The 26888-nt window shown below is 53.4% G+C and overlaps 10 protein-coding genes across 10 annotated transcripts; 7 read left to right on the forward strand and 3 right to left on the reverse strand.

Annotated features, from left to right (window-relative positions):
* Window positions 1–698: 698 nt before the first annotated feature.
* On the forward strand, window positions 699–3171 carry DICSQDRAFT_183189 (cytochrome P450; the record flags this gene model as incomplete). Its single annotated transcript, XM_007369727.1, has 14 exons — window positions 699–941; window positions 993–1107; window positions 1166–1183; window positions 1245–1264; window positions 1323–1334; window positions 1390–1455; window positions 1509–1614; window positions 1667–1809; window positions 1876–2104; window positions 2169–2178; window positions 2230–2523; window positions 2587–2673; window positions 2733–2852; window positions 2904–3171. 14 exons carry the CDS (start codon window positions 699–701, stop codon window positions 3070–3072), a joined length of 1632 nt encoding a protein of 543 aa, XP_007369789.1. The 3' UTR covers window positions 3073–3171.
* Window positions 3172–3611: 440 nt separating this feature from the next.
* Window positions 3612–5754, reverse strand: DICSQDRAFT_173929 (cytochrome P450; the record flags this gene model as incomplete). Its single annotated transcript, XM_007369728.1, has 11 exons — window positions 3612–3825; window positions 3888–4003; window positions 4067–4255; window positions 4314–4388; window positions 4599–4664; window positions 4722–4758; window positions 4813–4957; window positions 5022–5088; window positions 5150–5204; window positions 5269–5389; window positions 5448–5754. The coding sequence occupies 11 exons, from the start codon at window positions 5752–5754 to the stop codon at window positions 3612–3614; spliced, it is 1392 nt and encodes a 463-aa protein (XP_007369790.1).
* A 1543-nt stretch (window positions 5755–7297) lies between these two features.
* DICSQDRAFT_183190 (uncharacterized protein) lies at window positions 7298–9538 on the reverse strand (the record flags this gene model as incomplete). Its single annotated transcript, XM_007369729.1, has 21 exons — window positions 7298–7409; window positions 7473–7602; window positions 7654–7678; window positions 7734–7791; window positions 7857–7885; window positions 8002–8049; window positions 8110–8216; window positions 8270–8312; window positions 8365–8380; window positions 8440–8451; window positions 8505–8529; window positions 8585–8619; window positions 8670–8695; window positions 8763–8788; window positions 8855–8872; window positions 8936–8945; window positions 8995–9054; window positions 9107–9148; window positions 9210–9223; window positions 9281–9359; window positions 9420–9538. The coding sequence occupies 20 exons, from the start codon at window positions 9536–9538 to the stop codon at window positions 7558–7560; spliced, it is 837 nt and encodes a 278-aa protein (XP_007369791.1). The 3' UTR covers window positions 7298–7409; window positions 7473–7557.
* A 669-nt stretch (window positions 9539–10207) lies between these two features.
* DICSQDRAFT_183191 (MFS general substrate transporter) lies at window positions 10208–12800 on the forward strand (the record flags this gene model as incomplete). The annotated part of the gene is made up of 9 exons (XM_007369730.1): window positions 10208–11142; window positions 11203–11282; window positions 11360–11468; window positions 11518–11686; window positions 11746–11786; window positions 11851–11897; window positions 11959–12217; window positions 12270–12372; window positions 12435–12800. Exons 1-9 carry the CDS (start codon window positions 10691–10693, stop codon window positions 12798–12800), a joined length of 1626 nt encoding a protein of 541 aa, XP_007369792.1. The 5' UTR covers window positions 10208–10690.
* Window positions 12801–13777: 977 nt separating this feature from the next.
* On the forward strand, window positions 13778–14768 carry DICSQDRAFT_69335 (Metallo-hydrolase/oxidoreductase; the record flags this gene model as incomplete). Its single annotated transcript, XM_007369731.1, has 2 exons — window positions 13778–14148; window positions 14219–14768. 2 exons carry the CDS (start codon window positions 13778–13780, stop codon window positions 14766–14768), a joined length of 921 nt encoding a protein of 306 aa, XP_007369793.1.
* A 456-nt stretch (window positions 14769–15224) lies between these two features.
* DICSQDRAFT_140356 (RNA polymerase I associated factor, A49-like protein) lies at window positions 15225–16937 on the reverse strand. The gene is made up of 8 exons (XM_007369732.1): window positions 16813–16937; window positions 16590–16758; window positions 16244–16536; window positions 15925–16177; window positions 15704–15862; window positions 15515–15640; window positions 15432–15457; window positions 15225–15379 (listed from the first exon to the last, which is right to left on the reverse strand). The coding sequence occupies exons 1-8, from the start codon at window positions 16919–16921 to the stop codon at window positions 15243–15245; spliced, it is 1272 nt and encodes a 423-aa protein (XP_007369794.1). The 5' UTR covers window positions 16922–16937; the 3' UTR covers window positions 15225–15242.
* Window positions 16938–17025: 88 nt separating this feature from the next.
* Window positions 17026–20993, forward strand: DICSQDRAFT_111705 (uncharacterized protein). Its single transcript, XM_007369733.1, has 12 exons — window positions 17026–17698; window positions 18087–18201; window positions 18260–18346; window positions 18397–18520; window positions 18583–18758; window positions 18809–18912; window positions 18969–19054; window positions 19116–19220; window positions 19276–19383; window positions 19436–19561; window positions 19621–20217; window positions 20276–20993. The coding sequence occupies exons 1-12, from the start codon at window positions 17278–17280 to the stop codon at window positions 20825–20827; spliced, it is 2601 nt and encodes an 866-aa protein (XP_007369795.1). The 5' UTR covers window positions 17026–17277; the 3' UTR covers window positions 20828–20993.
* A 369-nt stretch (window positions 20994–21362) lies between these two features.
* Window positions 21363–22723, forward strand: DICSQDRAFT_173935 (uncharacterized protein; the record flags this gene model as incomplete). Its single annotated transcript, XM_007369734.1, has 2 exons — window positions 21363–22466; window positions 22529–22723. The coding sequence occupies 2 exons, from the start codon at window positions 21363–21365 to the stop codon at window positions 22721–22723; spliced, it is 1299 nt and encodes a 432-aa protein (XP_007369796.1).
* A 534-nt stretch (window positions 22724–23257) lies between these two features.
* DICSQDRAFT_173936 (uncharacterized protein) lies at window positions 23258–25352 on the forward strand (the record flags this gene model as incomplete). The annotated part of the gene is made up of 6 exons (XM_007369735.1): window positions 23258–23836; window positions 23893–23976; window positions 24026–24724; window positions 24778–24790; window positions 24848–25002; window positions 25062–25352. The coding sequence occupies 6 exons, from the start codon at window positions 23258–23260 to the stop codon at window positions 25350–25352; spliced, it is 1821 nt and encodes a 606-aa protein (XP_007369797.1).
* Window positions 25324–26134, forward strand: DICSQDRAFT_140360 (uncharacterized protein). Its single transcript, XM_007369736.1, has 2 exons — window positions 25324–25685; window positions 25750–26134. Exons 1-2 carry the CDS (start codon window positions 25378–25380, stop codon window positions 25793–25795), a joined length of 354 nt encoding a protein of 117 aa, XP_007369798.1. The 5' UTR covers window positions 25324–25377; the 3' UTR covers window positions 25796–26134.
* The last annotated feature ends 754 nt before the right edge of the window (window positions 26135–26888 follow it).

The following is a 26888-nucleotide window of genomic DNA, read 5'->3' on the forward strand; positions in this document are numbered from 1 at the left end:
GGTCAAACCGTTACAACGCATTTTCAAACGATAGGCCCTCTTGAACCCCCAGACAGGTGGTCCAAGGCGTCTTCAAGGTTCTCAATAGTGCTCTTGGGCGTCGCGAATGGTCGCTCGGGCTCGCATTTGGGTCGGCTCTCTAACCCACCTGAGCGTGGCTCTTTCGAGAGGGCCCGTTTTCTTGAGAAGCGCTGCAAGTTGAGGAGGAGCAGAAAAAGGACTCTGGGTCAAGCGTCATGGCTTCAGAGATCTGAGATCGCTGCATCGAATGCGGTTCGCGGAACAACCTCGGACTCGCATGCCATCCTGCGCTATACTAGGAGCATTCTCTCCGTGCGTAGTTCCAGGCATCGTTTTAGGGAAGGTTTCGTGCACGATTGCCAGCGTACCTGCGACGGCGAACAACCGGATCTCAGGCCTCACAAGACAAGGTTTGACAGAAAACTGCGTACATCATTGCGAAAGCGGGTTCTATCTAGCCTCGCATGTGGGGGCTAGTGCGGTGCTAGGGCTGAGTGTCCAACGCAAGGAGGCCCCTCACTCTTGCATCAAACTTCCAAAGTTCTGGCCGCTTGCGGAGAGGGCCGTGCGAACTTCATCATCGTGTGAGTCTGACGCAGCGCTCCGCTGTCACCGCGGTGTCGTCTGCACCTCCTCAGACCCGATTCCCTCTCAACGCCCTCGTCGCACCCTGCGCTATGGCTTACACCGTGGGTGGTGTGCCCATTTCCTTGGTTGCTGGCTTTGTCGGCCTTGTGTGGTTGGTCCGCAAGAAGCTCATTGCCATCTATGTCACCCCCATCGTGGCTTTGAGAGGACCACCTAGCCCAAGCATATTGTATGGCAATTTCCAGCAGTTGGGCAAAGTCGCGGACCCCACTCTTCTCCAGAAGTGGATGGACGACTATGGGCCGACATTCCTCGCACGATTGTTCATATTGGTTCGCGTTCACCACTTGACGGCAGGCGCTGCTCTAAACCCGTTGTCTCAGATGCCGTGCTTATGGACGGCTGACCCTCGAGCGATCAATCATATCATCACGCAATCCGGAAAGTACTTCAAACCCAGAGATGGCCGCAAGCAAGCCGCGCAAATTCTTGGAGAGAGTCAGTAGCTTCATGAATTGTTGTTGCCCTCGAGTCATGTACTGACTACGCTGGTTAGGCCTCATTATTGCCGAAGGTAGCGTCCCCATACTACATTTCATGCTGGCTTCCATACATCTTGGACTTTTTCTTGACAGGGGAATCTCACAAACGGATGGTGAGTTCAGCCGCATGTGTATGGCACAACTTGTATTGACAAGATGTGAATGGTATAGCGCAGGGTGATGGTATGCGTCATGCTTGAAATGATGTCTGTCATTGAACTTATCTAATGACAATAAGAACCCTGCGTTTGGCCCAGCACAAGTCCGCGAGTTGACATCTATATTTGTGGAGAAGGCCACTGAGGTACGCCCATAAATCACCAGCTCAGACTGGAAGCTGAAAAGATGTCGAATCAGCTGCGCGAGTACTGGAAGTCTGCCATGGTTAAAGAAGGCGGCACGCTTAGAGTGAACGTTATCGAGGACCTCAGCAAGACGACGCTTGATGTGATCGGATTGGCAGGTGACCTGAACGAGTGGCCGCATGCAGCCAGACGCTAATTGCTGAGGGACAGGATTCGATCACAACCTGGACTCGTTGAAGCCCGGGAGCGAACGCAAGGAGCTCAATGCCGCTATTCGGCATCTCTTCAAAAAGCCACCAAACATGACGGTCTTTCGCGTTCTGCTAGATTATGCGCCTTGGCTGAACCTCTTTGTGAGTCTACCCAAGATCTTCCACCTGATACTGCAACGTGACGTCCACTCACAAACCATTCGCCAGCCGGATGAGCGCCTGCGAAATCTCATCGAGGCGCAGAAAGTTATGCGTCGCGTTGCACGGCAGCTCATCGAAGACAAGAAGGCAGCGATCAAGGCGTCATCAGAGGACGACGAGCATGTCGGGCGAGGGAGCGTTCATGGGCGCGATCTCCTCACGCTTCTGATCAAGGCAAATATGGCATCGGACATTCCTGTAGATCAACGTTTGTCGGATGATGAAGTTTTGTCTCGTGAGTGCCTTTTTTTCTCAAAAGTAATATCGAAGAGCATGACGTGATCTAATAATGACCCCAGAGATTCCGACGTAAGAAAAACTGAGAACTCGGTCGTTCTGTGATGCTCAGTATATTCCTAGCTTCCTTCTCGCTGGCCATGAAACCACAAGCGTAGCGACTACATGGGCTCTGTATGCCCTAAGCGAGTCCCCTCGTATCCAGAGAAAGTTGCGCGAGGAACTCCTTGCAGTTCCTACGGAGACTCCTACGATGGAGGATCTGCATGCTCTTCCGTATCTCGACCAGTTCGTGCACGAGACTCTCCGCTTGTATCCTCCGGTGACGAACACAATGCGCGCGGCCAACGAAGATGACGTGATCCCCCTCGGGGAGCCGATCATCGACAAGAAGGGGAACGTACTACATGAGATACCGTATGTCTATCTGTCATCCTTGTGGCTGCTGCACACTGACAGCGAGGAATCTACCGGCGACAGAGTGGCAAAGGGTACTCGTATCGTGATCCCCATTCTTGCAGTTCACAGGTCGAAGGCAATCTGGGGCGAAGATGCCCTTGAATTCAAGTACGGGTTCACAAACCGTCCAGCTGTCCTAACGAATACTGAACCGTTCATTCCAACAGGCCGGAGCGCTGGGAGAATTTGCCGGAAACAGTTTCCAGCGTTCCGGGTGTCTGGGGCCATCTCCTTACGTTCCTCGGTGGTCCACACGGATGCATCGGGTACAGGTTCTCGGTCACCGAGTTCGTTCGCTCGCATTCCGGTCATGAACGGCATACTGACAAGTCTTACAGGCTGAAGGCTCTCCTCTTCGCCCTCGTGCGCGAGTTCGAATTCGAGTTGGCCGTGCCGCACGGAGACATTGTGCCGATGGGACTGCTGGTGCAGCGGCCGGTCGTTCGGAACGAGCTCAACAAGGGGTCGCAGATGCCCATGATAATACGGCCATACCAGCCGTCGTGACTTTTGGAGCTCGGAACGTCGTCGACTCTATCGCTCTGGCGGTGTGAGGGGCTCACGTTATATTCGTGATTAGTACGTGTAGTATTTCGAGTAGCAGCTACATGGTATAAATTGGTGCCGGAAATGCCCTGAGTGCTCTGACACATGGACACGTTCAGGAACTCCGTAAGGAATCCGTGATAGCCAAAACCGGGCCACACTTCCCTCAAATGCAACATTTCGCCTATCGCGCTTGGTCGGAATATGCCGTAATCTGCGTTGCATTTACATATATATAGACCTCTTCGGCCTGCCTCCCTCAAGCACCAGAGAGACCCCACTTTTCGATATTCGCTATCTGCAGCATCGTCCGGGTTGTCAACTCTGGCCTCTGTTCATCTCCATACGGACCTGTTCTTCGTGGTCAGAATATTACTACAGAACAGTGTTTGGTAATAAAACAGCACATATATATCGATCAGCCGATTGGCTTCAAGTTACAGCCTACAAGTAACATCAACAAATTGCCACCCAATACATGCTTCCAGTAATCAGCATAATCACAAACGGCCTTCAAGCACCTCGAGAGTATCGCGGGCACGAACATCTACCACGAGCGGAACGTTCAACGAGGCAGTAAAGGACTCAGCGAGCTCTGGCTTCTGGTAAATCAAGCCAGATGCGGTGGCGCCCTTGGAAGGCGCGAAATCGAAGTACGGGAGTATGCCTGAGAGACAAGCGATGAACTCGTACATGACAAGCTGCTGCCCAGGGCTAGCGACCCGCCGACCAGTGTCAGCAACAGTAATCAGAGAAGATATGTAGGCTACACGCACCAGAATCTCGGTCCAGCGCCGAAACAGTTGAACTTGGCCGGAGATGGCTTCACGAAATGTCCCTCGGCATCGAGGTGGCGCCCGGGGTCGAACAAGTGTGCCGTTGGTCCCCATACCTATGGTCAATACAATATGAGTTGAATGGTCCAGCTGAAAACGTTGCGGCCTTTCTGACATACATCTTCGTTCCTCATCATGTGATAGTCTGACCAGAAGACATAGTCTCCCTTCTCTACTTTGACCGCAGGGAGGTTATGCTCTGGGAGAGCTGGGAGTATATCGTCCTGAAGAGCCAACCGAGCGTTCTTCGGTAGCCCTGGCCATAGACGAACCGTTTCGTAGAATACTGCTAGATGGACGTGGTAGCGCTTGAATGTCGATTTGGTAAGTCTAGGAGACCTGAGGCAAGTGCGATTGGGAGCTTACTGCGACTTCAGAGTATTCTGCCTCCCGAGTTGGGTCCCTGATCGCCATTGCTTCCTCTCGCAGGCGATCCACCCACTGAGGGGCGTCCATGAGTGCATGAAGAGCCCACGAGAGTACATTCTGGGTGTTGTCGCGTCCCACGAACAGCATGGTGACCAGGATATCACGGATCAGGATCGGGTCATCGAAGGCGGGGTCTTACAGAAGCACGGAAACAAAGTCGCCATGGCCTTTCCCCTCAGACTTTTCCGCCATAGTCGACGCCTGGCTTCTCTGAGCACGCACTATATCCTCTACCCGCCTGCGGATAAAGGAGCGAGCGTGGTTGAAGCGCCAACGCTCTCCCGACAGCTGTCATGATCATGTCAGGCTTTCGGAGACCGGCACTTACGCCGCTTATTGACTCACTATTTCTGACCACTGCCAGACGGGATTGAAAAGACGTCTGTTCATGCCCACGTCAGCAACCGTAGCTCTGTGGCGATTGACGCGTACTCACTTGGCCGAAATCTGGTTGAGCGTTACTAACGCATCTCGGAGTGGGTCATCACGGTCCAAGCACGAAACGTCCCCTTCCAGAATATTCGTCTTTTCGTTTATGTGGGAACGAGTAAAGATGGTGATCGCAATACGACCCGCGAAGTCTAGTTACACCGGTGCCACCATCAGCATCAATCTGCAATGGGCCTTTATAACTTGCAAACTTACCGCTCCAGTCTATGGGCACGCCCTTCTTGCTAGCGCTAAGTAGCAGCGCGCGAGCAATAGGTACTATCTGAACGAGCATCAGGTCCCGAGCCCATGAAACGGCGCGTGAATAAGAAAGACACAATTACCTCGTTCATAGCATGCGAGACATGATCAGTAAAGGATCTGACTGTGAAGATTGGGCTGTCCAACGCGAACCGCTCGTATTATGAGCCCGGAATCTAGTTGCCATGTATGATGTACTGACTAGATCGATTTTCGTGCGAGCCGCCACTGTGCGCCTTCGGATGCCACGGGGGCTCTTCCTCCGGGGAACTCGTGGAAGATCTTATTGGCGTATGGGCCGCGAGAGTACATCTTCATATCAGCTGCAACCCCCTCAGCATTAGCACCTTGGATGTCTAGCAATATCTCAGACTCTCGTACCTTGCTTTATGTGAGCAAGCCATTCGGGGCGGTTAATCAGTATGCCTCTCCCCCATGGTAGGATGGTAAAGGTGCAAGCGGGCCCATAGTCAGACAGGAGATGGTTGAACCAGTCTAGAATACGAGTCTGCCACGGGATGGCTTGGAGAGAGTTTCCCACCAAGGGATGGCCCTTCGGTCCTGGGAGGTCCGGGCGAGCGTTGGTCGTGACGAGACGGTCTGGATACGCGATGTAAAGGAGGGTGCCAGAAAAGGTCAGCACCACCAAAGCGAGAGTCCAGGTGTCGAGTGTATTGAGCACAGACATTGCAGAGCGATATGGTGCTCGGACGAGCTCCGCATGGACGCGGATGAGCTTAGGGTTTATGAAGGTATTGTCATGTTCCGAGGCCGTGAATGATTTGGTTCAATGTCAGCGGACAAAAAATACTGCAATTCTCTGAGTCAGAGTCTCGGAGCCTCAACCTCGGAATCGAATCTACTCCATGTCAGTCGACTCCAGTGGCCATCCAGAGAAGATCCCTGACCATCATTGATGCTTCAGCGAGTGTGTGAAATCCGCGCCCAGTGCCTCAAGCCGCGTGGTCTCACGTATCTATGCAAGCATCCAGAAGGGTCAGTTACAGCGGCACCCTTGGTGCGCCCACGACTGAAGAAGTCAATATATGGTACCATCTGAAGTTGAGTATGTTCGTAGAAGTCGAAGATAAGCAGCGGTGTCTCGGGTCTCGGGCGTCCGACAGGGATAACTATATATGGCACACTGATTATGAGGCTATGCCATGCATACTCTCATGCGCGCGGCTGTCGTCTGTTCCTTGCAGTATTGCGGGAAGCGCTAGTACTCTGTTTTGGACGCAGGGCGTTATGACGGCTCTGCATGACTGCCTGTGTGAGCTGTCAGCCAGCTTCATCCGGCGCTGCTCCGCGTCATTGCATAGATAGAACGCACGGCTGTCAACGAGAAACTCCGCAGCCGGCGCTGCAACCTCATGTAAACCAACAGTACAAGGGGCATCTCCGGTTCGTGGAGGGCATCCGGAATATCATGGAGACCAACTACTTCGGTAAGATTGTACATGGCAGCGAAGTGTAGGCACGGGTATCTGATCGGCACCATGCCACCGAAGGGTAAGGCGATGTGCGAGGATCTCAGCTGAAACACTTTGAACTGGGCCCGGGGCTCCCGGGCCATGAGCTTAAACAAAGCCTGTCAAGCAGGGCCCGGAGCTGTTGAGGGGCTCAGACAAAAGCCCTCACTTTGGAAATGTGCACGGCCGGTTATTCACCGCAAGTCGTGACCTGGACCTTGTTCAGTTCAGTCTATCTCAGCTGAAGTATACCACCTCGGTCTAAGCCCCGATTCCGTCTTGACAGGCTGTATACCCTCCGTGTAAGGGAACGACTACCCACTGTGTCGTACCTGAGACTGCACCCGCAGAAAGCCTCGTCGACCCCAGTCCAGGTCCATGACATCCAAGGTGACGTCGATCACAGGAGAAGTCAGTATGAGCGGGATTACGGCAATCGGACACGGACGGAAAAGAAGATGTCATTCTTAGCGTTTAGGGAGTGGAAGAATAATTCCTCCAACCGGTATGAATCACTCACGCTGATTACCAGGAAGTACACGCACCATGTGTGACTACATCTTCACGCATCGACTGTTTGATTGCTATCACGAGAACAAGCATGCACCAACGGGCATGGCAATACATGATTCAGCCGATAGATTATTTAAAGCCTGCTTCAATATGTGCGAGGGCGCAGCTACCTGATGGGCAAAGCGGTATTGTTGCGGGCTTACACCAGATAGGAGTCCTTAGATAGATTATGCATATCTCTCTCGGCTGTATCTGAGAGCCGGGGCCGAGAATCCACCCCAAACTGCAGAGCGGCGACGGAACCCGTAGTCACAACATCTTTGGAGCTCGTCGTGGTTGTTCCTCTAGCGAACGCCATCTGCAGACGTTCAAAAACCTCGTCAGACAGTGTCGACTTGGGAGCATATCCCGATGTGCTCACCGATCCGAGTTCCAGTCCACTGACCATAGTCCCAGTGCTCGGGCCGCTTCGGACTGGTGGGAAACGGTACGGGCTCAGGTCAGAGCTACTCATATCTCCATGTTTTTGGATGAAGCGTCTTGAAATGAGGCTGTTTTCGGCTATGTGAGCGCGCAAAGCAATTGTGATCAATGAGACTCACGCAGTGACTAGCGAGTTGCTGTAGACTGTGTAGTTCGGTGAGTAAGTATTCAGATGGTTGAAGAGGAAGGAAAATCATACCTTGCTGGCCCACGATAAGGAACACTGTGAAAACGACATTGTGTGGCATGACTGTGGACTAATAGTCCGACAGTTTCAGCGACCCTTGTTTGGTCGCATAGAACACGAACGACGGGGACGTACCAGAATGACAGAGCCTATGTTGAAGATGCTGTAAGAGGTTTCTGTAAACTTAGATCTGAGGACGGTAGAAGGGTGGAACGGTACCAAATCAAAAGCCCTACATCATACTCAGAATAACGATCGTCACAGACATTCGAATTGCGTACCACTGCTGATAGTATACAATATTAACAGGTTTATCATTGAGCTGGTCCTGAAAATAAATATCATTAGGCAAAAGCACAACACATGGATACAAGAACAGCTGAAGTACCGTTGTATGCCAGTCCTACTGGTGTGGAGAGCGTATATGAGAACGCCAGTCAACTGGATGTCCGCCGCTAGTAGGAGCGAAGACGCAGTGATAGCACCGCCGCCCCACTGTTAGAGCATCAGTGTACGGGTGAGATCAACAACAAGCTCGGCATGCATACTTGACCGGCGGCCACGTCTTGAGTCAGATTTTTGATGGCAAAGCTATGAAGTGTCAGCTGTTTCGAAATGCGCTAATGATGGCAAATTCACTGACGCTTCAGCGGTAAGAGCTGATGGCGATCAGCATATAATAGCCATAGGTGTGGCGTAGACAGAATTTGAGGCTCACCGAAATATGAACCTGAAATCCGGTGCAATGAGCGACAGACATTGTGATGGCAAACCCGTACGCACCGACGCCACCGAGAATCAAAAGGGTCTAGAAATAGACAGGGTCATCACTCTGGGTGCATTCAGAAGATGGACTAGCTCACTGGAAGAATGGCAAACTTTCTGTACTGTTCTCCGACTGCACAACCGTCAATATGTCACGCTGCAAGTTGCTCAATGTGTGCCCACCCATGTACACTCTCCGTACAAAGAACCTGAGTGAGAAACGGCGGAGTATGAATTAGACTGCTGCTCGAAACCTGCGCACGCAGAAGGACGTACATTTCAACGAGCAAAATGTTGACAGGCTTCCAACCCACCCTCTCAGTCAGGAACTAGCGAAAGGTGAACCGCCAAGTTGAGTGGGGACTCACACCGATGACGGTTGTAGCCTGAGGGACGGGATGTCACCATCGAGATCTGAAGTTATCCTATAGGTAGTAGTGTAAACATACCGTCGCAGAGCTATGCAAAATATTAGTCAAGCATGGTACGAGAAAGGAGACCCACGCACACAACAACGCCCGACAAGAGTATCCCGGGGTTGAAGTAGTTTGATACCATGTAGAAGTAGCTGGTGCGGTCCCATCAGCTCTTAAACAGGTGAAAGAGTTGATGATCCATACCAGGTATGTATAGCCAAGGCAACAGAGACGGTCTGCAAGGCACTAACCAAAACCTCAATGAGCGTGCCCAACGTCGCGTCTCCTCTTCTGCTTTACTACTCACACCGTTATGCCAACCTGCAACCAATGTTAGTTACATTATTCGACAAGGGTCCGAGTTGCTGCGATCCTCACCCAAATCTTGAGGTATGGCGGGTCCTTCGGATATAGCCGAAAGTAGCGGAACGTCTGCAATAGCAGGATCCCTTCCAACCTAGGTACTCGTAGAAGGATGAGTTCCGAGGGACTTGGTAGCCGCTGAGAGTATGCTCACAAGGTACTAATGAACGAACCGACAAGCCATGAGCCAAGCCCGCTGTAGAACGCAGATGGAATCAAAGACGAGATGCCGGCAAGTGTTTCGCGCGTGGAGTGGAGGTCATTTTCGAACATGGCTGCGGTGGGTCTGATTAGTCGACAATGGGAATGTGAAGTAGTAGTATATGTGTTGCTGAGGCGGTGCCAGTACAAACTTGAATCGCCGGCGCCTGCACGACTCGTCCGTTTGGCTTCCAGCATGGGGCCCGTCGGCTCTCCATCTCTGATGGGGCGCCCATTTGGACAGGCTCAGTTACCTTCAAGACCATGTAAGGAATGCGATGTGCCGCGGTCATTTGGGCTAGAGCAGCGCAGGCCCCGAGACGCTGTCGCGCTCGGAGGAAATTAGAGCGGTTCTGTGTTGTCGTCTGCCACTGTATCTCCGCATTTGGCTGAAATATATTCCATCAGCCAATTGCGGCCTATGACGCTACCGGCGCATTGTACAGTTGGGATTGGTACTTCCGGTATGCTGCACTTGATGTGACTACCAGACTGTGGTGATTCGAAATCGCATGGCGAGAGCGGAGGAAAAGACCAAGATTTCAATGCCGCGTGGCAGAGCCGCGCGTGCTACGTGATTGCCAAGCGCTCAGGCGAATGTGGAAGGGGTGCGCGAAGCGCGCATCCTTGAGCTCGACGACATCTCTCCTCCTCCCACCGTCCACGTCCGGCCTCACGCCCCGCAAACGCAACCCACTTACCGCTCACAATGCTTCCCAGTGTCCGGAAGCGTTGGAAATCGTGCGACGAACTGTCCACGCCCTCGATTCGGAGCTGTTTCGTCCGTGAGGAGAACGCCTCGTGCCTGGGCGTGGTTCCGCGGGCGCTCCATTTCCCCGTGCGGCGTATCAGGGTTTCGTTCCTTACCAGTCCTGGGAGATCTTCCCTCAACAGTGGATGAGACAGCCAAAAGGAAGCGGTACTGTAAACGTCCGGCTCGGGCAGGGTCCAACCGCACCACGGGACGGCCTGTTCTTAAAAAAAACTGTTCGACGCCCTACATCCATCACAGTTCATGATCACCTTCCACTGCGGTACTCCCAGTGATCCTTCAGTTCCCCGATATTCACACGTCCGCTCGAATCCAGCTTCCTAGGAGGCTGCTGATGCTTGAGCTTCGTGTTCGGCCGTGAGGACCCCTGATACCTGGATCAGCTTCCATACTCCATACTTGAATATGCTTCCCTCGACGGCAGACCTTGCAGGAGCTCCCTCCACCAGACAATGAAGCCCGCAGACGACTCTCAACCCCCTGCAGTTGTCAGGAAGAAAGGCGTCGTGTTCTGGCTTATTTTCCTCTCAATTTGCGTTGCTCTTTTCCTGTCCGCTCTCGAGCTCACCGCCGTATCCACTGCTCTCCCTACCATTGCTCACGACCTCCATGCGTCTGATTTCGTCTGGGTCGGCTCTGCATATGCTCTCTCATCTACTGCGTTCTTGCCCATGAGTGGCGGCATCGCCCAGATGTTTGGCCGTCGACCCGCTCTTCTGGGGGCGCTTGCGCTCTTTGCGCTCGGCAGCGGTATATGTGGCGGCGCGAGCAGTATGACGATGTTGATTGCTGGAAGAACTGTCCAAGGTCTTGGGGGTGGCGGAATCCAATCATTGTCGTCCATCATCGTCGCCGACTTGGTCACCCTGCAAGAGCGTGGCCTATATGCAGGCCTCTTCGGATTGTGCGTTGTTCAGCGACTTCGTGTTGTAATGAGCATGATTGACAAGTCTCATTGCTACAGGACATGGAGTATTGCTGGCGTGATTGGTCCCGTCGTGGGTGGTTCACTTGCCAATGAGGGCCAATGGCGTTGGCTCTTCTGTAAGTCTCGCCTGCCGTCGTGTGGAGGCTCTTACTCTACTATTATCCGTTGACATCTTTGCTGCGGTTTCATGCAGACTTGAACCTTCCTATCTGCGGGGCGGCAGCCATATGTACTCAGCTATTCTTGAAGCTTCCCACACCACCAGGCACTTTTTCCGAGAAAATGAAGCGACTGGACTGGATGTATGTACTTCCATGTTCATACTTCCGACGTCTAACAATCACCATTCAGCGGAAACACGCTCATTATTGGAGGAACAACCGCCGTGACAATTGCGCTGACCTGGGGAGGGGTCACTGCACCATGGCACTCAGCCCAGGTGCTTGTCCCGCTCATCGTCGGGCTTGTCTTACTCGTTCTCTTCATGCTATGGGAAGCTCGATGGGCGTCCCACCCTCTGGTATGATACTGGCCAACTAGCGGATCCCATTTACTAACTCATATTGCGGGTGGATGCAGGTCCCCATATCTCTCTTGTCCAATCGAACTAGTCTCTCTGGGTGGGTTCACTGTCTCCCTAGAAAGGTCCGAGTCACTCACTATCTCCGTCATCCTAATGAGTAGATATATACAGACATTCTTTATCAGCGTCGTGGCCCTCGCAGTCGTTTGTGAGGATCCATTTGACTGGTTCTGCGAGGAACGTCTTGTTGATATAATTATCTACGTCAGACTACCTTCCCACATACTTCCAGGGATGCAAAGACGCGTCGCCAATCAAGTCTGGCGTCATGTTGCTTGGACTCGCCACTTTGGCTCCCGCCGCGCTCCTAGCTGGAGTTATCGTGAATCGTTCCCATCGCTATCGGCCTCAGATGTGGTTCGGATGGTGCTTGGTTCTTCTTGGGCTGGGTCTCCTCACCACTTTGAAGGCGCAAGACGGCGTGAGTCGAGCGATCGGATTCAGCGTTCTGGTTGGCGTTGGTATAGGGTGAGTACAGGGATGTCCTTGTCAGCTCCCTCAGCTCGTTGACGTGTAGCAGGTCGCTGTACTCGACGGTCATCTTCCCTGTGCAAGCGCCACTCCCTGTCTCGCAGAATGCTCGCGCGCTAGCGTTCTTGCAATTCTTGCGATCCTTCGCGGGTGTGAGTCTGCACACAATAATTACATACCGTAGAACCTACTCATGTTCAAATCACGCTCATAGGTGTGGGGTGTCACCATCGGTGCAACTGTCCTACAGAATGAACTGCAGCAGCGCGTCTCTCCATCCTTCCTGGAGAACTTCCCCCAAGGCGTAGGGATCGCATACGCCATCATACCCCAGATACCCTCCCTTCCGGGCCCACTGAAGAGCGACATTCACGGCGCGTTTGCTGGAAGTCTACAGGTGGTGTGGCAGGTGCTCATAGGCATCGCCGGGATTGGTTTCATATCCTCGCTGTTCATGGAGGGCTTGCCTCTCCATGCGGCTTTGGATGAGGAGTGGACCTTGGGCAACCAGGAAGCTACGGAGAAAAAGCGGGACCCGGAGGACGTTTCCCTTCCTGAGATCCGTGCAGCTAACCTGTGAGATCGATTTAGACAGTTTTGCGACCGCGATGTTGCATGTTCTTGCTTACTGTCGTGATCCCTGATGACCTGAGAACGTCGTTTGTGCTGAGGTTCCTGGGCACTCCGATTCGAGTCGGAGGTACTTGAATCCACGTGAGTGCGCTAATACGACCCCTGTAATCGGTCTATGACGAGTTGACTACTCAATTTGTGAGTCTTTTCAACGTGTCTCTTGACGGGTAGTATCCGAGACTCGACCACGCACTGCACAACATGGCCGCAGAATATGTCAACCGTTCGGTAGACCGTGGAGTTATCGTTCGCCACCGTTTCCATGGAGTGTTCCTGATTCCTTTACGCACCGGATTCCAGGAGATACGAGGGCTTAAAGCTGCTTCTTGACATGAGGTCACCGTTTCTCGGAATATATGTATGTTGATCTTGGGAACTACAGGCTTCGACTGGTCGGGAAAGACGGTCTACGTATGCACCCACTACCAACCCGGTGTACTTTGGGCCGATGCGATTCTCCTAGTTCCGGCCCGAATCAGATACGCTCGTAACGCTCATCTGAAGGATGCATCGAAAGAACTTTTCTCAGCTGCTGAGGTTGCACCACCCAGGTTCAATACATATTTTATCTCGTGTGATTTAACGTCTCCAGAGAAGACCATCACACGTCTAGCGATCCCCACCGGCGCTGAGCGAGGCGCGCGTGAACATCGCTACTGTAGTCTGTCATGGTCTTCTGCGACGCTGGTCATCAGACAAATCAGATACACGTGGTATGCCTGCTGGCTGGATGATCGAAGGCTGAGGACTAGTGGGGGGATAGATAAGGGATCAGACTTGGTGTGATTGCGATGGGCTCTTCAACCGCGACAAGGTGCGTCCTCGTTTCATGACTGTTCCATAGTCGGCTAGTTATGAACCCTCGTGAGTCGTCGGCCTACAGCACGAATTACCTGGCCAGATTTCGCCAATCATAGTCCTCCTATGGCATCCTCTCATCCAAACTACGCCTTACCTGCGCCGAGCGTCGACCAAGCATACGTCAAGGTATCCGCGCTCGAGGCAGGCATTATTCACCTCCCCCTTCAATTTTTTGTCAAAGGGGCATCGCCGTCCGAGGTCAGCGTGTGCCCCTCCCTGGCGTTCTATATTCGCCACATACCCTCCGGAGACAGTATGGTATTCGACCTGGGTCTGCGGCGCGATGTCGCTAGCTACCCGAAGGTAGTTCAAGATCACATCGCCAGGTTGATGCCGGTGACGGTTCCACAAAGCGTCGAGGAGTCTCTTGCCAAAGGTGGCGTGGACCCGAAGAGTGTCCAGAGAGTTGTCCTCAGCCACCTGCATTTCGACCAGTGAGTATCCTGTCACCTGCGCGCTGTGAGTACTCGTTCTCCGAAGGGTGCTTACTGGGTGCGATAACAGCATCGGAGATGCAGCCCAGTTTCCCAACGCGAGGTTCACGATCGGGGCGGGGGGCCGTGAGCTACTTCAACCTCAGGCAGCCTTCCCTCACAATCAGTCGTCGGACATACTTCAATCTACTGTACCTCTCGCTCGCACTGACTTCCTCGAAGAAAGTCAGTTCAACGTGTCCATTGGCCCATTCACTCATGCGTACGACTACTTCGGAGACGGGAGTCTCTACATCATCGACGCAGTGGGGCATCTGAAGGGACATATCAACATCCTCGCTCGTACGTCTTCCACAGGCTCGTGGATTTACCTAGGAGGAGACACGGCACACGACGTGAGACTTCTCACCGGGGAGAAGGAAGTGGCGTTCATGATGGATGCTGGCGGGAGGATGTTGTGCGCGCATGCGAACAAGGACGAGGCGGTGGAGCACATACGTCGCGTTGGGTCTCTCTTGAACGTCCCGAAGGTGCATGTCTTGCTCGCTCATGACTGGGAGTGGTACGAGGAGAATAAGGGCGGGGAAGCGTTCCTTCCCGGAACAATATCGCCCATGTAGAGAACATTTGGTGTGTACGTGTCGAACAACAATATGTGATGGCTTACGCACTGTAGTGGAGCATGGTCGTAGAGATGTGGGCCTGAAATTGCATACACTCAGACATGGTGGGGACACGAAGGTGTGTTGGTTGCGCACCTGCACTTATACCCATGTACCGTAGCTGCAACAAAGTCTAGGACGTCTGAGCTCCAGCCGGGGAGGTAGAGAAAGACAGCGTCTTCCGCAGTCTCCCCATCAGCATTCAGTTCACAGTTCGCGGACCCGAGACATAGTCGCTGGCAAAGCTGTCCTAAACATGAATGCCCGGAAAGCGTTTTTCATCTCACGATGTCGAGCCGCATAAGTGGAAATGGGCAATCACACACGTCATGACTTCGTGGTCGCGTCACCAGATCATAGTATCTGTAGCATTGGAGAAGAGAAGCAAGTCAAAAAGCAAGTCAAAGTATACCACTGGCGGAGGACGCCGGACTACCGCCTAGCTCGTTTGACTCTGCTCTTCGGGAACTCGAGAGGAATCTTCAGAACAGCGCGCTTGGTTTCCGCGGCGGCATCAGGCAGACCGCGTTCTTTGAGTTCGGTGGGACTGAGCTTCTTGATGGTACATCCTGCAGGAGGGCTGTTGGTACGTAGATAGCAAATAGGAGGTAGGAGACGCACCAAGTGCCTTGAAGAGGCCGCTGACCCTGGAACACGAGCCGTTAGACCTAGTCCAACTGCGGACGGCGAGCATGGCAACTCACTTCGCGGGTGGCATACTCAAGTCGTGCGCGATGGTCTCCGTATCGGTGGCGTAGTCGTCCACACGAAGGCACAGGGCGAACATATAAGTCAGGAGCATGGTTTCAGTTTGGGGGGTCATTTTTGGCCTGCACGAGAACGCGAAGAAAACGTGAGACTCGGCTTGACGATAAACAAGGAGTGCGGCCTACTTATTTGTACTGCGCTCTTTCTCCGTGAATCTTGAGATAAGACCGTCTAGGATGATCGAGGGAACACTCGCGAGCTTATGTTGAAGCGCGTCCTTGTCGCCTACAATCCGCGAGTTCTTGTAGAATGCTATCATGGCCGAGACATAGTACACGGTCTTCCTATGGTGTCGCGAGAAAAAAGTGTAAGCGTCTCTGAGCGCCAGCTGTGATACTACACTCACAGCTCGCGCTTGTCCGGCTTGGGCGCCGAGTAGATGAATCGAAGCTGTAGTTTTATCCAATCTGACCGGCTCCAAGGGAGTAGGGCGTAACAATCTTGCATATCATTTGCATTCTTGAACGCGTTGACTGGTATGGCATTGAACTCTGCTTCGGGGATAATATCATGAAGAGCGTAGACGTCGTGCGGGCGCTGAGCGTCCTCGTTGTAAGGGGGAATAAGACGATTGCTGTCTGCGGTGGCTTTCGCTTCCTCTGTGAAAGAGATGTATTGAAGTTGGAATGGAGGATGCGAGACATGTTATGGTTGATATAACACACCTGCTGTAGGAAGGGTATCAGTGTTCGCCATGATGGTGTCCTGGAGGTGACCCGCGACGTCCTTCATCGCGTCTATGTCCACCCTGTTCCGTTCGCGAGCACGGATGGCAGCTTTTGCCTTCTTCGTACCGAAAGCCTCGCCCAAGTTGTTGCGCTGGGCCATGCGCTCCCCTGCGGACACCTCTATAGGGTTCAGGTTCTTGAGCGCCTTGACTTGCCGCGCAAGGACGTGAAGGGGAGCGGGACGTAGAACTGTGGTGTTGGTGCGCTTGTCATGAACGCCGATCATGTAACTTCGTGGAAGAGGTTAATTGAGAAAGATATCATCAGTGATTCGTTTACGCACCTGCAGCCTGTCGACTGGAGAGGACCATCCGCCGAGAAGAACTCTACTGTCTCCCCCTCACCCGCTACTAACGTAGGCTGGGTCTCGAAAGACGCGTTCTTGTCCCTATTTCTCTGAACGTAGCATTTAAAAGCGGTGGACTTCGGTGGCTGGAGCGATGGGAAGCTTGCTGCGCGCGAATGTCAGGACAATGCCGCTCCGGAGGCAAAATTGCGTTACTGACCTAAGACGGGACCCACTTGACTCGTAGGCTGGGAGCTCAGTTGCAAGGTGACCTTCTCTGCGTCTTCTGCACCGCGTTTGCGCTTTTTGCTCACCGCTGACGAAGACATGAGTAGCAGAGGATGGTATGAGTTTCGTGGAGGCAATGGTGGTCAGATCTAAGACCGACACCGGGCGCTTGACCGCTTGTGTCCTTTAGACTTGGACTACGACCCGTCCGACCCGCTGCTCGACTTGCTCGTTTCTCTGCGGGCTCTCTATTGTCTTGTGTGCTCTCTGACCATCCTAGCTTTTGCGTTGTCTTTGATCTTCCAGCCGCGCTCCGCTTTGCGATATAACTTATTCTCATCTGGAATTTCGCAGCACTGAAGCATACTACCTTCCGGCTCGCTCGGCAACTAATTTCTCCCAGTCCCGCAGGTGTAATCAGTGCACCGACATCGTGCTCTCTATCGCAGGCCCTGATATGTCCACCATGACGGAGCTTCGGATCGAGAGCAAAGCTTCCGCTGCTCTGCTCTTCGAGTCAGACGCCGTCAAAGCCGAATCCTTGGAGTTCGGGATCATCAAGGACGAGGAAATGCTAGACTTATCTACGTCGACCACCGTCAAGGAAGACAGTGTCGAACCAGACATGTCTCGCAGCACATCCGTAGAAATGAAGCTGGAGGATGATTCCTCCAAGTCTGCCACTCCGTTGTTGCCCGCCAAGTCCAAGAGCAAACCAGGCAAAGCCCCCGTCCAGTTGATTGGTCACCTACCACGAGCGGAGGAAGAAGCTATGACGACCTTCGTGGAGATCCCCAACAACCACTATCAATATGGTACGCTAGGAAAGTCGAGGGAGGCCTTGGAGAGCATGACGTGTGATTGCCAGTACGAGCATGGTCAGTCGACGTTCCCTCCTATCGCTTCCCCCCTTCCTGGCATCCTTCTGCTACACTCTTCTTTCCTCTGCACTATCTCTGCACCATAAGTGAAAGCTGCGACTCGAAGTGGCCCATCTACTCGTCCCAGGCGATGGCTAGGGCTGTTTTTGTGTTTTTGCATCTCTTGGTTCGCACGTAGCCGCGCGCTATGCGGCCACAGCATCGTCCATTCTTTCCTCTGGCCTCGCAAGTCGCCTATGGTAGTCTTATTAACTTCGCTGTGCTGGTTTTCCTTGGAATTGCTCATTTGAGCCGCAATTCTGTCAGTTCACATCGGTCTCACAGCTTACTTCTTGCACCCGAATAACGTTGCTGACTATCTCATCTCTCAAACGTTATTTTCCAGGCGTCGACGACCCCGATATGGCTTGTGGTCTCAGCTCCGACTGTATCAACCTCATGACCCAGGTGGAATGCCTGCCAGATGACTGTCGGTGTAGAGGCTACTGTCGGAATCAGCGGTGGGTGGCGCTGGTATCCAATAAGGGTATCAAGATCAAGGAGCTCATTGAAGGTCAGGTTCCAGCGCAAGCAGTACGCACCAATAGAGATCGTCAAGACAGAAATGAAGGGGTTCGGCCTGCGTGCTGCGGCGGATATACCCAAGTACGCCCTGCCTATCTTCTCGTTGAGAATGCCTCTGACTGTATCTGCAGGGATACATTCATCTATGAGTATGTGGGTGATGTCGTGAGCCAACCTTCGTTCATCAAGCGAATGCGCCAATATGCGGAGGAAGGTATACGACACTTCTACTTCATGATGCTTCAAAAGGACGAGGTACGCCATGGTCGTTCTACTCTACTGACGGTTCTCGTAGATTGACGTTGAGCACTTTGCAGTTCATCGACGCCACCAAGCGCGGGGGTATCGGCCGATTCGCCAACCACAGCTGCAACCCGAACTGCTATGTGGCGAAGTGGACCGTCGGCAGTCACGTCCGGATGGGCATCTTTGCCAATCGCGTGATCAAGAAGGACGAGGAGCTGACGTTCAACTACAATGTGGACAGATATGGGTATGCGGTTCCCGAACATTGAAGTTGTCAGTAACCTAACGCTCGGCCAGTCATGAGGCGCAACCGTGCTACTGTGGCGAACCCAATTGTGTCGGCTACATTGGCGGAAAGACCCAGACGGATCTTGCTGCGATGGACGACTTGTACCTGGATGGTAGGTTTCATTGCTGAATTGGAAAATTGTGCGCGTGCCTAACGTAATTTTTGTAGCTCTCGGTATTACTGACGAGGTGGAGATGTATGGGCTCAAGGGATCGAAGAAGAAGAAGGGCAAGAAGCTGGATGAAGACTTCATCGTATGTCTTCCCTTCTGTCTCTATAGTCACAGGGCTAACACATTGTGTTACGTGTCGCCAGCCTGATCTCAAGCCAATCGTCCTCAAAGACGTGCCGAAGGTTGTATCGGCTATGCGTCAGACTCAAAGCAAGAAGGTCTTGGTCAAGCTGCTGACTCGCATCAAGGTACATTGTTTGGGTCTGCGACGGTTACATGGGATGAACTGATGAATCTGTGCAGTTGACGGAGGACCTCGCTGCGCTTCGTCAGATCATGCGTTTGCGAGGGTTCAGTCTGATGACGAACGTCCTCGAGGACCATAGCCAAGATGTCGAGATTCAGACTCTGGTAGGTGTGATGTGCATTAGCGACGTACTACGACATTGACGCCGTTTACTAGGCGTTGGAGTGCATGTCGACTTGGCCGCTTATCCAGCGGAACAAAGTAGAAGATTCTAAGATCAACGTACCTGTGGAGATCTTGGCACAATCCGACAACGAGGGTCTGGCGACGTTGGCAAAGAAGGTATGTGCAGTGGGTTCTCCGGCCTTCTCGCTGTGACGTCTCACTGCGCACCGTTTCAGCTGCTGGCTCAGTGGGAAACGCTTGAGTACGCTTACCGGATACCCAAGCGCGTCAAGGGCGACAACGACGATGCGCCAGCGGAGCAGGTTATCGTCTTCAACTACGACGAAGATGAACGGCCATCGAAGCGGTCACGGCCAGAAGACGACTTTCCGAAGTTCGTCCTCCCTTCCTTCTCGAGGCCACGGCCGAAGACGCCGCCGCCGATTCAATACGTCGTCGAGCCAAATTCGTATCAGAAGACGATGATGCAACGCCAAGTCGAGGCGCGGAAACAGCAGGAGATTGCGGACATCATCGCGAAAGCGGCCAAGGCCGCGGAGGAGGCGAGTAAGCCTAAGCCGGCGCCCCAGGCGGCTACTGTGGACTCGCTATTCGGCCTCCTACCGAAGAGAGAGCCTATCAGGGACTGGGACAGGAAGAAGAAGTCTTCGTCGTCGTCACCCAAACACAAGAAACCGCACCAGTCAAAGGAGGAGAAGGAGGCGAACAAGGAGAAGAGGCTGCTGAAATTGATTGGTGCGGTTGTCGTGAAGTGCATGTCCAAGTACAAGGACCAGATGGACCACGAACACTTCAAGAAGTATGCGAAGGAGGTGTGTATTTACTGGTGCTCCATAGGCAGAGGAGCTGATCCTTGATGACGTGAACTAGCTCACGCACATCATCGCCGAGAAGGAGAAGAAGTCGCAGAGCTACAAGGACGGCAAGCTGGACTCTCTATCGGAAGAAAAGACGACCAAGATCAAGAAATTCGCGAAGGACTACATTGCGAAGATTCTCCGCAAACTCGAGAAGTCGGGCAAGCGACGGAAACCGGTCTCCACTGCTGGCTCTTCCTCAACACCAGACAGTCGCGCGGATAACGACGACGCCGTCGTAGCAGCTGCTACTGTTGACGAGGTCATGGGCTTCGACCCCAACGACGATGGCGACGACAATGACGGCCTCGAGCTCAATGGGCATGATGAGCACGATGACGTGAAAGACGATCATCATCGAGAAGATGATGGCCCTTCGGGGTCAGGCAGCCCAGAAGACGCGGCCAGTGGTTCGGGGCAGACGTCGCCGACACTCGTCTGCGATCCTCGATTACGATTGGACTCGGAATGTGACAAGTTGGACTCGCAACTGAAGCCAACGTCACAGCCGTATTACACGAAGCCGAAGGTTCACTGCGAGAATGTGCACGATGCATCATGGTAGCATGCCCGACCGCGTCATTCACGCTTCACGTCGGAGCGTCGTTGCTGTTTGTATTATGCTTTGCTCGTTCACAGACGTACGTGGGTCCTTGGGATGTTGATTGACTTATTCGTTGTTCCAGTAAGATTAAGCTCACCTAGTTACACAATACCAATGTACTCTTCACACCACTACTTCAGATTTGGGGGTGAAGTTGCCATGATCCACATTGAAACTTAGTGGTTCTGAGCAAGGATCCTGCGCGCTACGGGAACAGAACGTCGGCGACAATCACGGCGCTGTGGGCAGGGTGCCTGACAACGGTGAGACAGCAGTCAAGTCAGTTCACCGCCTGCGCCGGAACAAAACTGCTGCGTAGGCGTGCTTATATAAAGCCTGTGCTCTAGTTGACTCCAAACTCTCACCTCATACGCTTGTGGAGGTCTGCAAGTCTCGATCGGGTATCAGTAATCTTGCTATCAGGTAAGTAAGCATCACTGCAATTTGTTTCGGCGTTCTTGGCTGATTTCGAGGTACTATTGTATAGCCGTCTTCCATGCTGCCGCCGGCCGAGCGAAAGTCGTCTTGTAGGCTGCCAATCGAGCTCGTACTACAGGTCCTTGAGGAGGCTCAGTACGACGATCTCGTGCCGCGTCACAAATGGCTCAAGAACTATGCCTTGGTTTGCCGCTCCTGGAGCATTCACGCGCAGCGGCTCTTGTTCGCGTACGTCACTCTTCTCAAAGGGTCGGACCATTGCCGCAAGTTCAGGAAACGAATGAAGCTAGTCGAGTCGAGGGATCCCGAACGCGCATCGCTTCTAAAGGAGTCCATCCGCACCCTTGGGATGGCTGTGGACCACCAGGACATTTATGCGGACGTGATCAGGTTATGTCCGAACCTCCGGGAGCTCCATCTCTCTCTCTATCATGCGTCATTTCGCCGGGATGTTCTGGAGGGCCTCGCTGCCGCAGGATTACGAATCAGCGCTCTTCGCGTGAAGGCTTACCATTACTTGCCGCTCTTCCAACTACTTCCCCTCCTACCAAGTCTCGAGTATCTCGAGGTCGACTGCAATAGTATCTTGGATGACATCCTCGCGATACCCTCCATTTCTCCCCCAGCGTGGCGGCTGAAATACCTGCGCTACGCCAACATGCGCCGACATACTCAGGCATTCGTCGAATGGGTCCTTTCCGCGTCTGGATCAGTCGCACGGGAGTCGCTAGAAGTGTTAAGCGTCATCTCTCCCTCATTCGAACTGTCGTCGATTGCCGCTCTTGGCCTTGCGGACACGCTGCTCTCCCTCACTGTGCAACGTCTGCACGACAGCGACGACCTCTCTGTCCTTACACGCCTCCAGGAAATCGCCGTCGTTCACCCCGAAGGCACCCCACCGACGTTCCGATTGCTCCCAGCCGGAGTCGTACACATCACACTGGACGCGATTCCCAAAGCTACGGAATGCGAAGTTGCGGTTGCTGGCCTCGCTGCGTATCATGAACGGTCGGGCGGGGCGTTGCGGGCGCTGACATACAATCGTCGATGCAATAACAAGGTTGACGGGCTGACGGACGTGGTGATGCTGTATGACTTCTGTACGGCTCGGAAGATTCAGTTTCGCCTGATGGATCCGCCGTACGGCTCTTATCCCGGAGAGGTTCGTTCTTCATGTCTCAAGAGTAAAGTGTCATGTGTGGCTGACTGTAGTCCACGCATCAGAGAACTTCTCTACAAGCAGCCCAGTCGTTTCCGCGAGAGCTGCCGGTATCGTCGCGTAGGCCCTCACAGTCGCAACTTGAGAAAGAGCCCCCATGGAAGGTGCAGGGGAAGAGCACTTTTGCACGCAGGATCGCGAACGTGGCTGGAAGAGCGTTTGGAAGCTCAATCCCGCCTATGGCATTAGCGAGGGGTTGACTGTGTGTATCGAATGTGTTCACTGTATTCCACGCATAACATAATAGCAATGGACGCCGGAACCTCATATCTACGGAGCGATGTAAATGGCCATGTTACAAGTCAAGCATTGGCCTATACCTTTTTGACCGACTCTGAGTCAGAAAGCGTCCATCCTCTCTCCAAAGACGATTACGTAAACGAGCCATTCCCAATGTGTCACCCCAATCTTCTTGCAGCAAAACAGACGGCAGATACACACAGTCTGGCATTCCTAGTCCGTCACTATACTCAAAGATGAATCTGAACGACTCGGATCGGAAATGACTTCGGGTGCTGCAACACTTGTTCACATCACGTGCCGTTGAAGTTGCCCAAGCATAAGTAAGTATTTACGTACACCGGCAGCCTTCCTTCATCCCTACCAGGTGGCAAAGGTCGCAGTCACATTTGCTGAGGTGAGTCGCTACTCCGAATATAACCATACTTGACTAAAGTCGTCTGGGCAAGTGAAACGCTTCGTTCCCCTCGTACACGTTCAGGAGGCAACGCGCCATGGCAGCTATTGGTGAACAGATGAACCGCGAACTCGTGGCGGTGTCTTTTGAATCCTTCATCAAGCACTATGCTCCTTTCCAACCCTCCAGTGAGGTCGTCGATAAATGTCTCGAGCGATTACGCACAGATGGCCTCGTCGTGCCTACGACGGCAGGGGTGGATCGGTTCGCCGGATTCCAGGAGCCGCCATCGCGACAGTATACATCGAAGAAGGTTGCATATGGTCACCTGTCCGCTATATGCCGTAGCATCTCTCAGGTCGCCGTGGACGGCAGAGTGGTCAGTTGTTCCTTGGTTCAAGAACCCGACACCACGACCGGTTCGCAAAACCCGGAGGCGTCTCACGCGATAGATGGGTATTGCAAGCCTGTCACGTCGACGGTGCCACCGCCAAACTCCCCCGAGGAGGAAAGGGAGGATACTGCTGATATTGCCGTCAATTGTGAATGGATGCTGCCGGAGAGCGACGATGATCCCGTACTACGTCACGGTGATGTCATTCATAGTCGTTTGAACGCAGTGTCCGCTGCTCTTCACGAGATGAATAATGACCCTCGACGGACGCATATGTACAGTGTGCGTGCAGTCTCTTGAGTTACTCATCAAGACATGTGATCTTACAATCTATCCAGACAACCATCGAAGACGAAGCGATGTGTCTTTGGTACTGGTCACGGTCCCATTCAGCAAAGTCGGAAGCAGTCGATATCACACAAGTGCGCGCGTTTGCAGTTGTTGACGCGTTGATACACTGACACTTCGTAGAATGTACGTGCGACTGTACACGGCCTCGTTTCCTTCTTATTCGCAAACATGGTCGAGCTTGGCTATGACGAGAACATCCAACGTCGCCTCGACCCGAAGGACGGACGCTGTTATTACGTCTTCCGCGTCGGAGACCGTTACTTCAAGTCGTGCCGATGCATCTTCGAGCATCGGAATACTTGCATCTCGGGGCGCTCTACCCGGGTCTTCAAGGTCGTCCAGGTCCCTAGTTTCGACGACATCACGGAGGAAGCAACAGCATCGCCTATGGTCTTGAAAGACGTATGGCTTGACACTGGGGCGAAAACCGAGAAGGAGATCCAGGACGCCATCTTCGCACGACTCGATACAGTGGCGCGCAAGCTACAGGATGGTCAAGATCTCCCTCATTTTGCCGGTTTGGAGGACGCCGAGAAGAGCCTCCTCCGTGACGCTCTCCGCGACGGGAATTACAAGCAGCACTTCCTGACCATCGATTGCGACACACGAGGGGCGCTGTCGAAGTCACTTCTCCAGGATTCACGTCGCCCCGGAAACCTCTTCTCTCCCCGGGCAAGTGAAGCAGTGCCTGCCAAGTTTGCGATCGGGGATACTAGTCGTTCGCAGCTACGTCTCCCACCGGATCCTCCCATACAGTGCCCTTTCCCCCCACGATCCTTCCTCGCCAAGTATCAGTATCGCGTCGTGTTCAATAACAATGTGACGCGCTGCACGATGTGGATGATTCCGGGAACGTATTCATGGCTATGAAGGACTGCCTTCTTGGTAAGAGGTCCAGGATGTCGCGTGTCGTCCAAAGTTGATGCATACTTTGATGCGCAGCGGTTCAGCTTCTGTTCCTTGCCGGCTGGGTCCACCGCGACATCAGCTCCGGAAACTTGCTCTGGGATCCCAAGTCAAAGAGAGGCATCCTGAGCGACCTCGAATATGCCAAGGAGTTCAACGCTGAAGGCACTGGCAGTTCTGACCCGAAGACTGTATGTACTGCTTTTGTCCGGTGGCTTTTGCGGCCGGCTGATTTGGTATGCATATCTAGGGCACTCCGGCGTTCATGGCGACAGAAATCATAAGCCAAAGGCTCATCCTGTTCTCCAATCCCGACCTCAGCTCAGAGGATCAGATGAACGCTCTGCTTAAGCCCATCATCCACAACTTTCAGCACGACCTCGAGTCCTTCTTCTGGCTCCTCCTCTGGATACTCACTACACGCATCTCCACGTGCACCCCCCCACCTGAAGTCCTATACGGATCGGCTGTTCCTAGTCGATGGACTTCTCGACCAGACGCACAGAGTCACACCGTTTCGAGAGAGGACGATCGGCTCTGAAGTCCAGGGCCTCCTTCCCGACGACATGAAGGTCTTTGCAGGCCGTATACGTATCTTGAACCAAGCGTTGTGTGATGCGTCCATCAAAAGGCACCTCGATTTCGGTAACATTGCTAGCTATGTCCACCTGTATGGCGCAGTGCGGGAGGCATTGAACTTCTGTATGGCGAAGTCCGATCTAGTGAAGCTCGCAGCAAGCAAGGGAGAAGCCGATACGAATATCCTGAAGCGCAAGCGAATCAACTGCATGCAGCCTGTCCGCGCGTCACCACACCGCACATCCTTGGCTGCACGTGCTAGCAACGATCGGTTGTTACGAGTGCGTTCCCTTGGGTCAGTGGGTTCCGGGCTATATCTACGCTCTCCAGTTAGTTGACTATTCTTCTTCTTCTTCTAGATCCCGTTTATTGCCCTGCGAGGCCGAGCCTCATGGTAGGCCGTAAATACAATACTGTCTACTTAGATGGTAATGGTGGTCGGCGGGACATGATTGAGCTGGATGCTCATGCAATCTAAGGGTGTGTGATGGGAGAGGTGTCGATGAGGGGTGGTGCAAGGGGACGTGTCAGAGTACAGACAGGGGCGAGAGTGAGACGTTCGAGTACGCAAGTGGTGTGTAAGGAGGGGGCAGGGCTCAGGAAAGGTGCGTTGCGGACGTCCACCCAGTCCCGGCCATTTAAGGCAAGTGAACGGGCTATAAACCTGCGGCCTCTGGGTACGATTGCGTCCCTGGGTCTCGCCTCTTGCGCCGGTCAGGTCTACGTCTGGCAGTGTCCCCGCCATCCGTCAGAACTCCCCCGCCCCTAGAGCGGGCGGGCGCCCGCAGCGCACGTTTCCGGTGGGATCTACGAGAGCGTGGTGGTTACATGCAATGGGGTCAGATCTAGGGCAGCGAAGTATACGTAGTAGGGTATGTAGTGGCGTCTTCCTGAAACAAACAAGCAGATAAGTCAGCATATGTGTGTCGCCTCCTGGTTGCGTCTTCCGCAACGCTGTGTTTGACGTCGTTCCGTCTCCTTGGGTGCTACATTGCCAAAGGTGTGTTGCAGGCGTCGCGTTGCGCTGACGAACTTGAGTAGAGGTTGTATTGCTGACGGTGTATTGAGGAGGAAAGATAGTGTGCGGCCACGGCGTCCGAGACGGGACAGGTGTTGCGAGCGGGCTGAGGCATAGGCGGGGCATTGTAGTAGGAAGTGTATCACCGTCTCCGGAGCTAGGTCGCATGCTGGACAGCGCTTCGAGTCGACCCGCGCGATTCGGTATAGGTGGTCGTTAAGGGGAGCGTGTCCGGTACGGAGTTGGAAGAGCGTCGCAGCCTGTCTCCGAGACAGGGCTCGAATCTTCTTCATATAGGCGGGGGAGGGGAGTGATTGATCGATGAGATGCAGTTTGCGACCGCGTTTGGAGGCCTTCCATTGCTTCGCATTGCGCTCGACGAGGGCTTCTAGGTGCGCCTGTTTCGCCTTGGTTGCACTCACAGGGAGTGATTTGCGGAGGAGGGGGGGGAGGGATTTGGGCGTGCTTGACTTTCCCTTG

The sequence above is a fragment of the Dichomitus squalens genome (assembly GCF_000275845.1).
Source record: "Dichomitus squalens LYAD-421 SS1 unplaced genomic scaffold DICSQscaffold_54, whole genome shotgun sequence".
Classification (NCBI taxonomy): domain Eukaryota; kingdom Fungi; phylum Basidiomycota; class Agaricomycetes; order Polyporales; family Polyporaceae; genus Dichomitus; species Dichomitus squalens.

Coding starts and splice junctions, on each gene's coding strand:
- DICSQDRAFT_140360 (XM_007369736.1), top strand. CDS start 25,378: ATGAAGGTCTTTGCAGGCCGTATACGTATCTTGAACCAAGCGTTGTGT. Junction 25,686..25,749: donor TTACGAGTGCGTTCCCTTGG/GTCAGTGGGTTC, acceptor TTCTTCTTCTAG/ATCCCGTTTATTGCCCTGCG.
- DICSQDRAFT_111705 (XM_007369733.1), top strand. CDS start 17,278: ATGTCCACCATGACGGAGCTTCGGATCGAGAGCAAAGCTTCCGCTGCT. Junction 18,202..18,259: donor GGCTACTGTCGGAATCAGCG/GTGGGTGGCGCT, acceptor ATTGAAGGTCAG/GTTCCAGCGCAAGCAGTACG. Junction 19,055..19,115: donor AGCTGGATGAAGACTTCATC/GTATGTCTTCCC, acceptor ACGTGTCGCCAG/CCTGATCTCAAGCCAATCGT.
- DICSQDRAFT_140356 (XM_007369732.1), bottom strand. CDS start 16,921: ATGTCTTCGTCAGCGGTGAGCAAAAAGCGCAAACGCGGTGCAGAAGAC. Junction 16,178..16,243: donor TGATACCCTTCCTACAGCAG/GTGTGTTATATC, acceptor TCTCTTTCACAG/AGGAAGCGAAAGCCACCGCA. Junction 15,641..15,703: donor AAAGAGCGCAGTACAAATAA/GTAGGCCGCACT, acceptor GTTCTCGTGCAG/GCCAAAAATGACCCCCCAAA.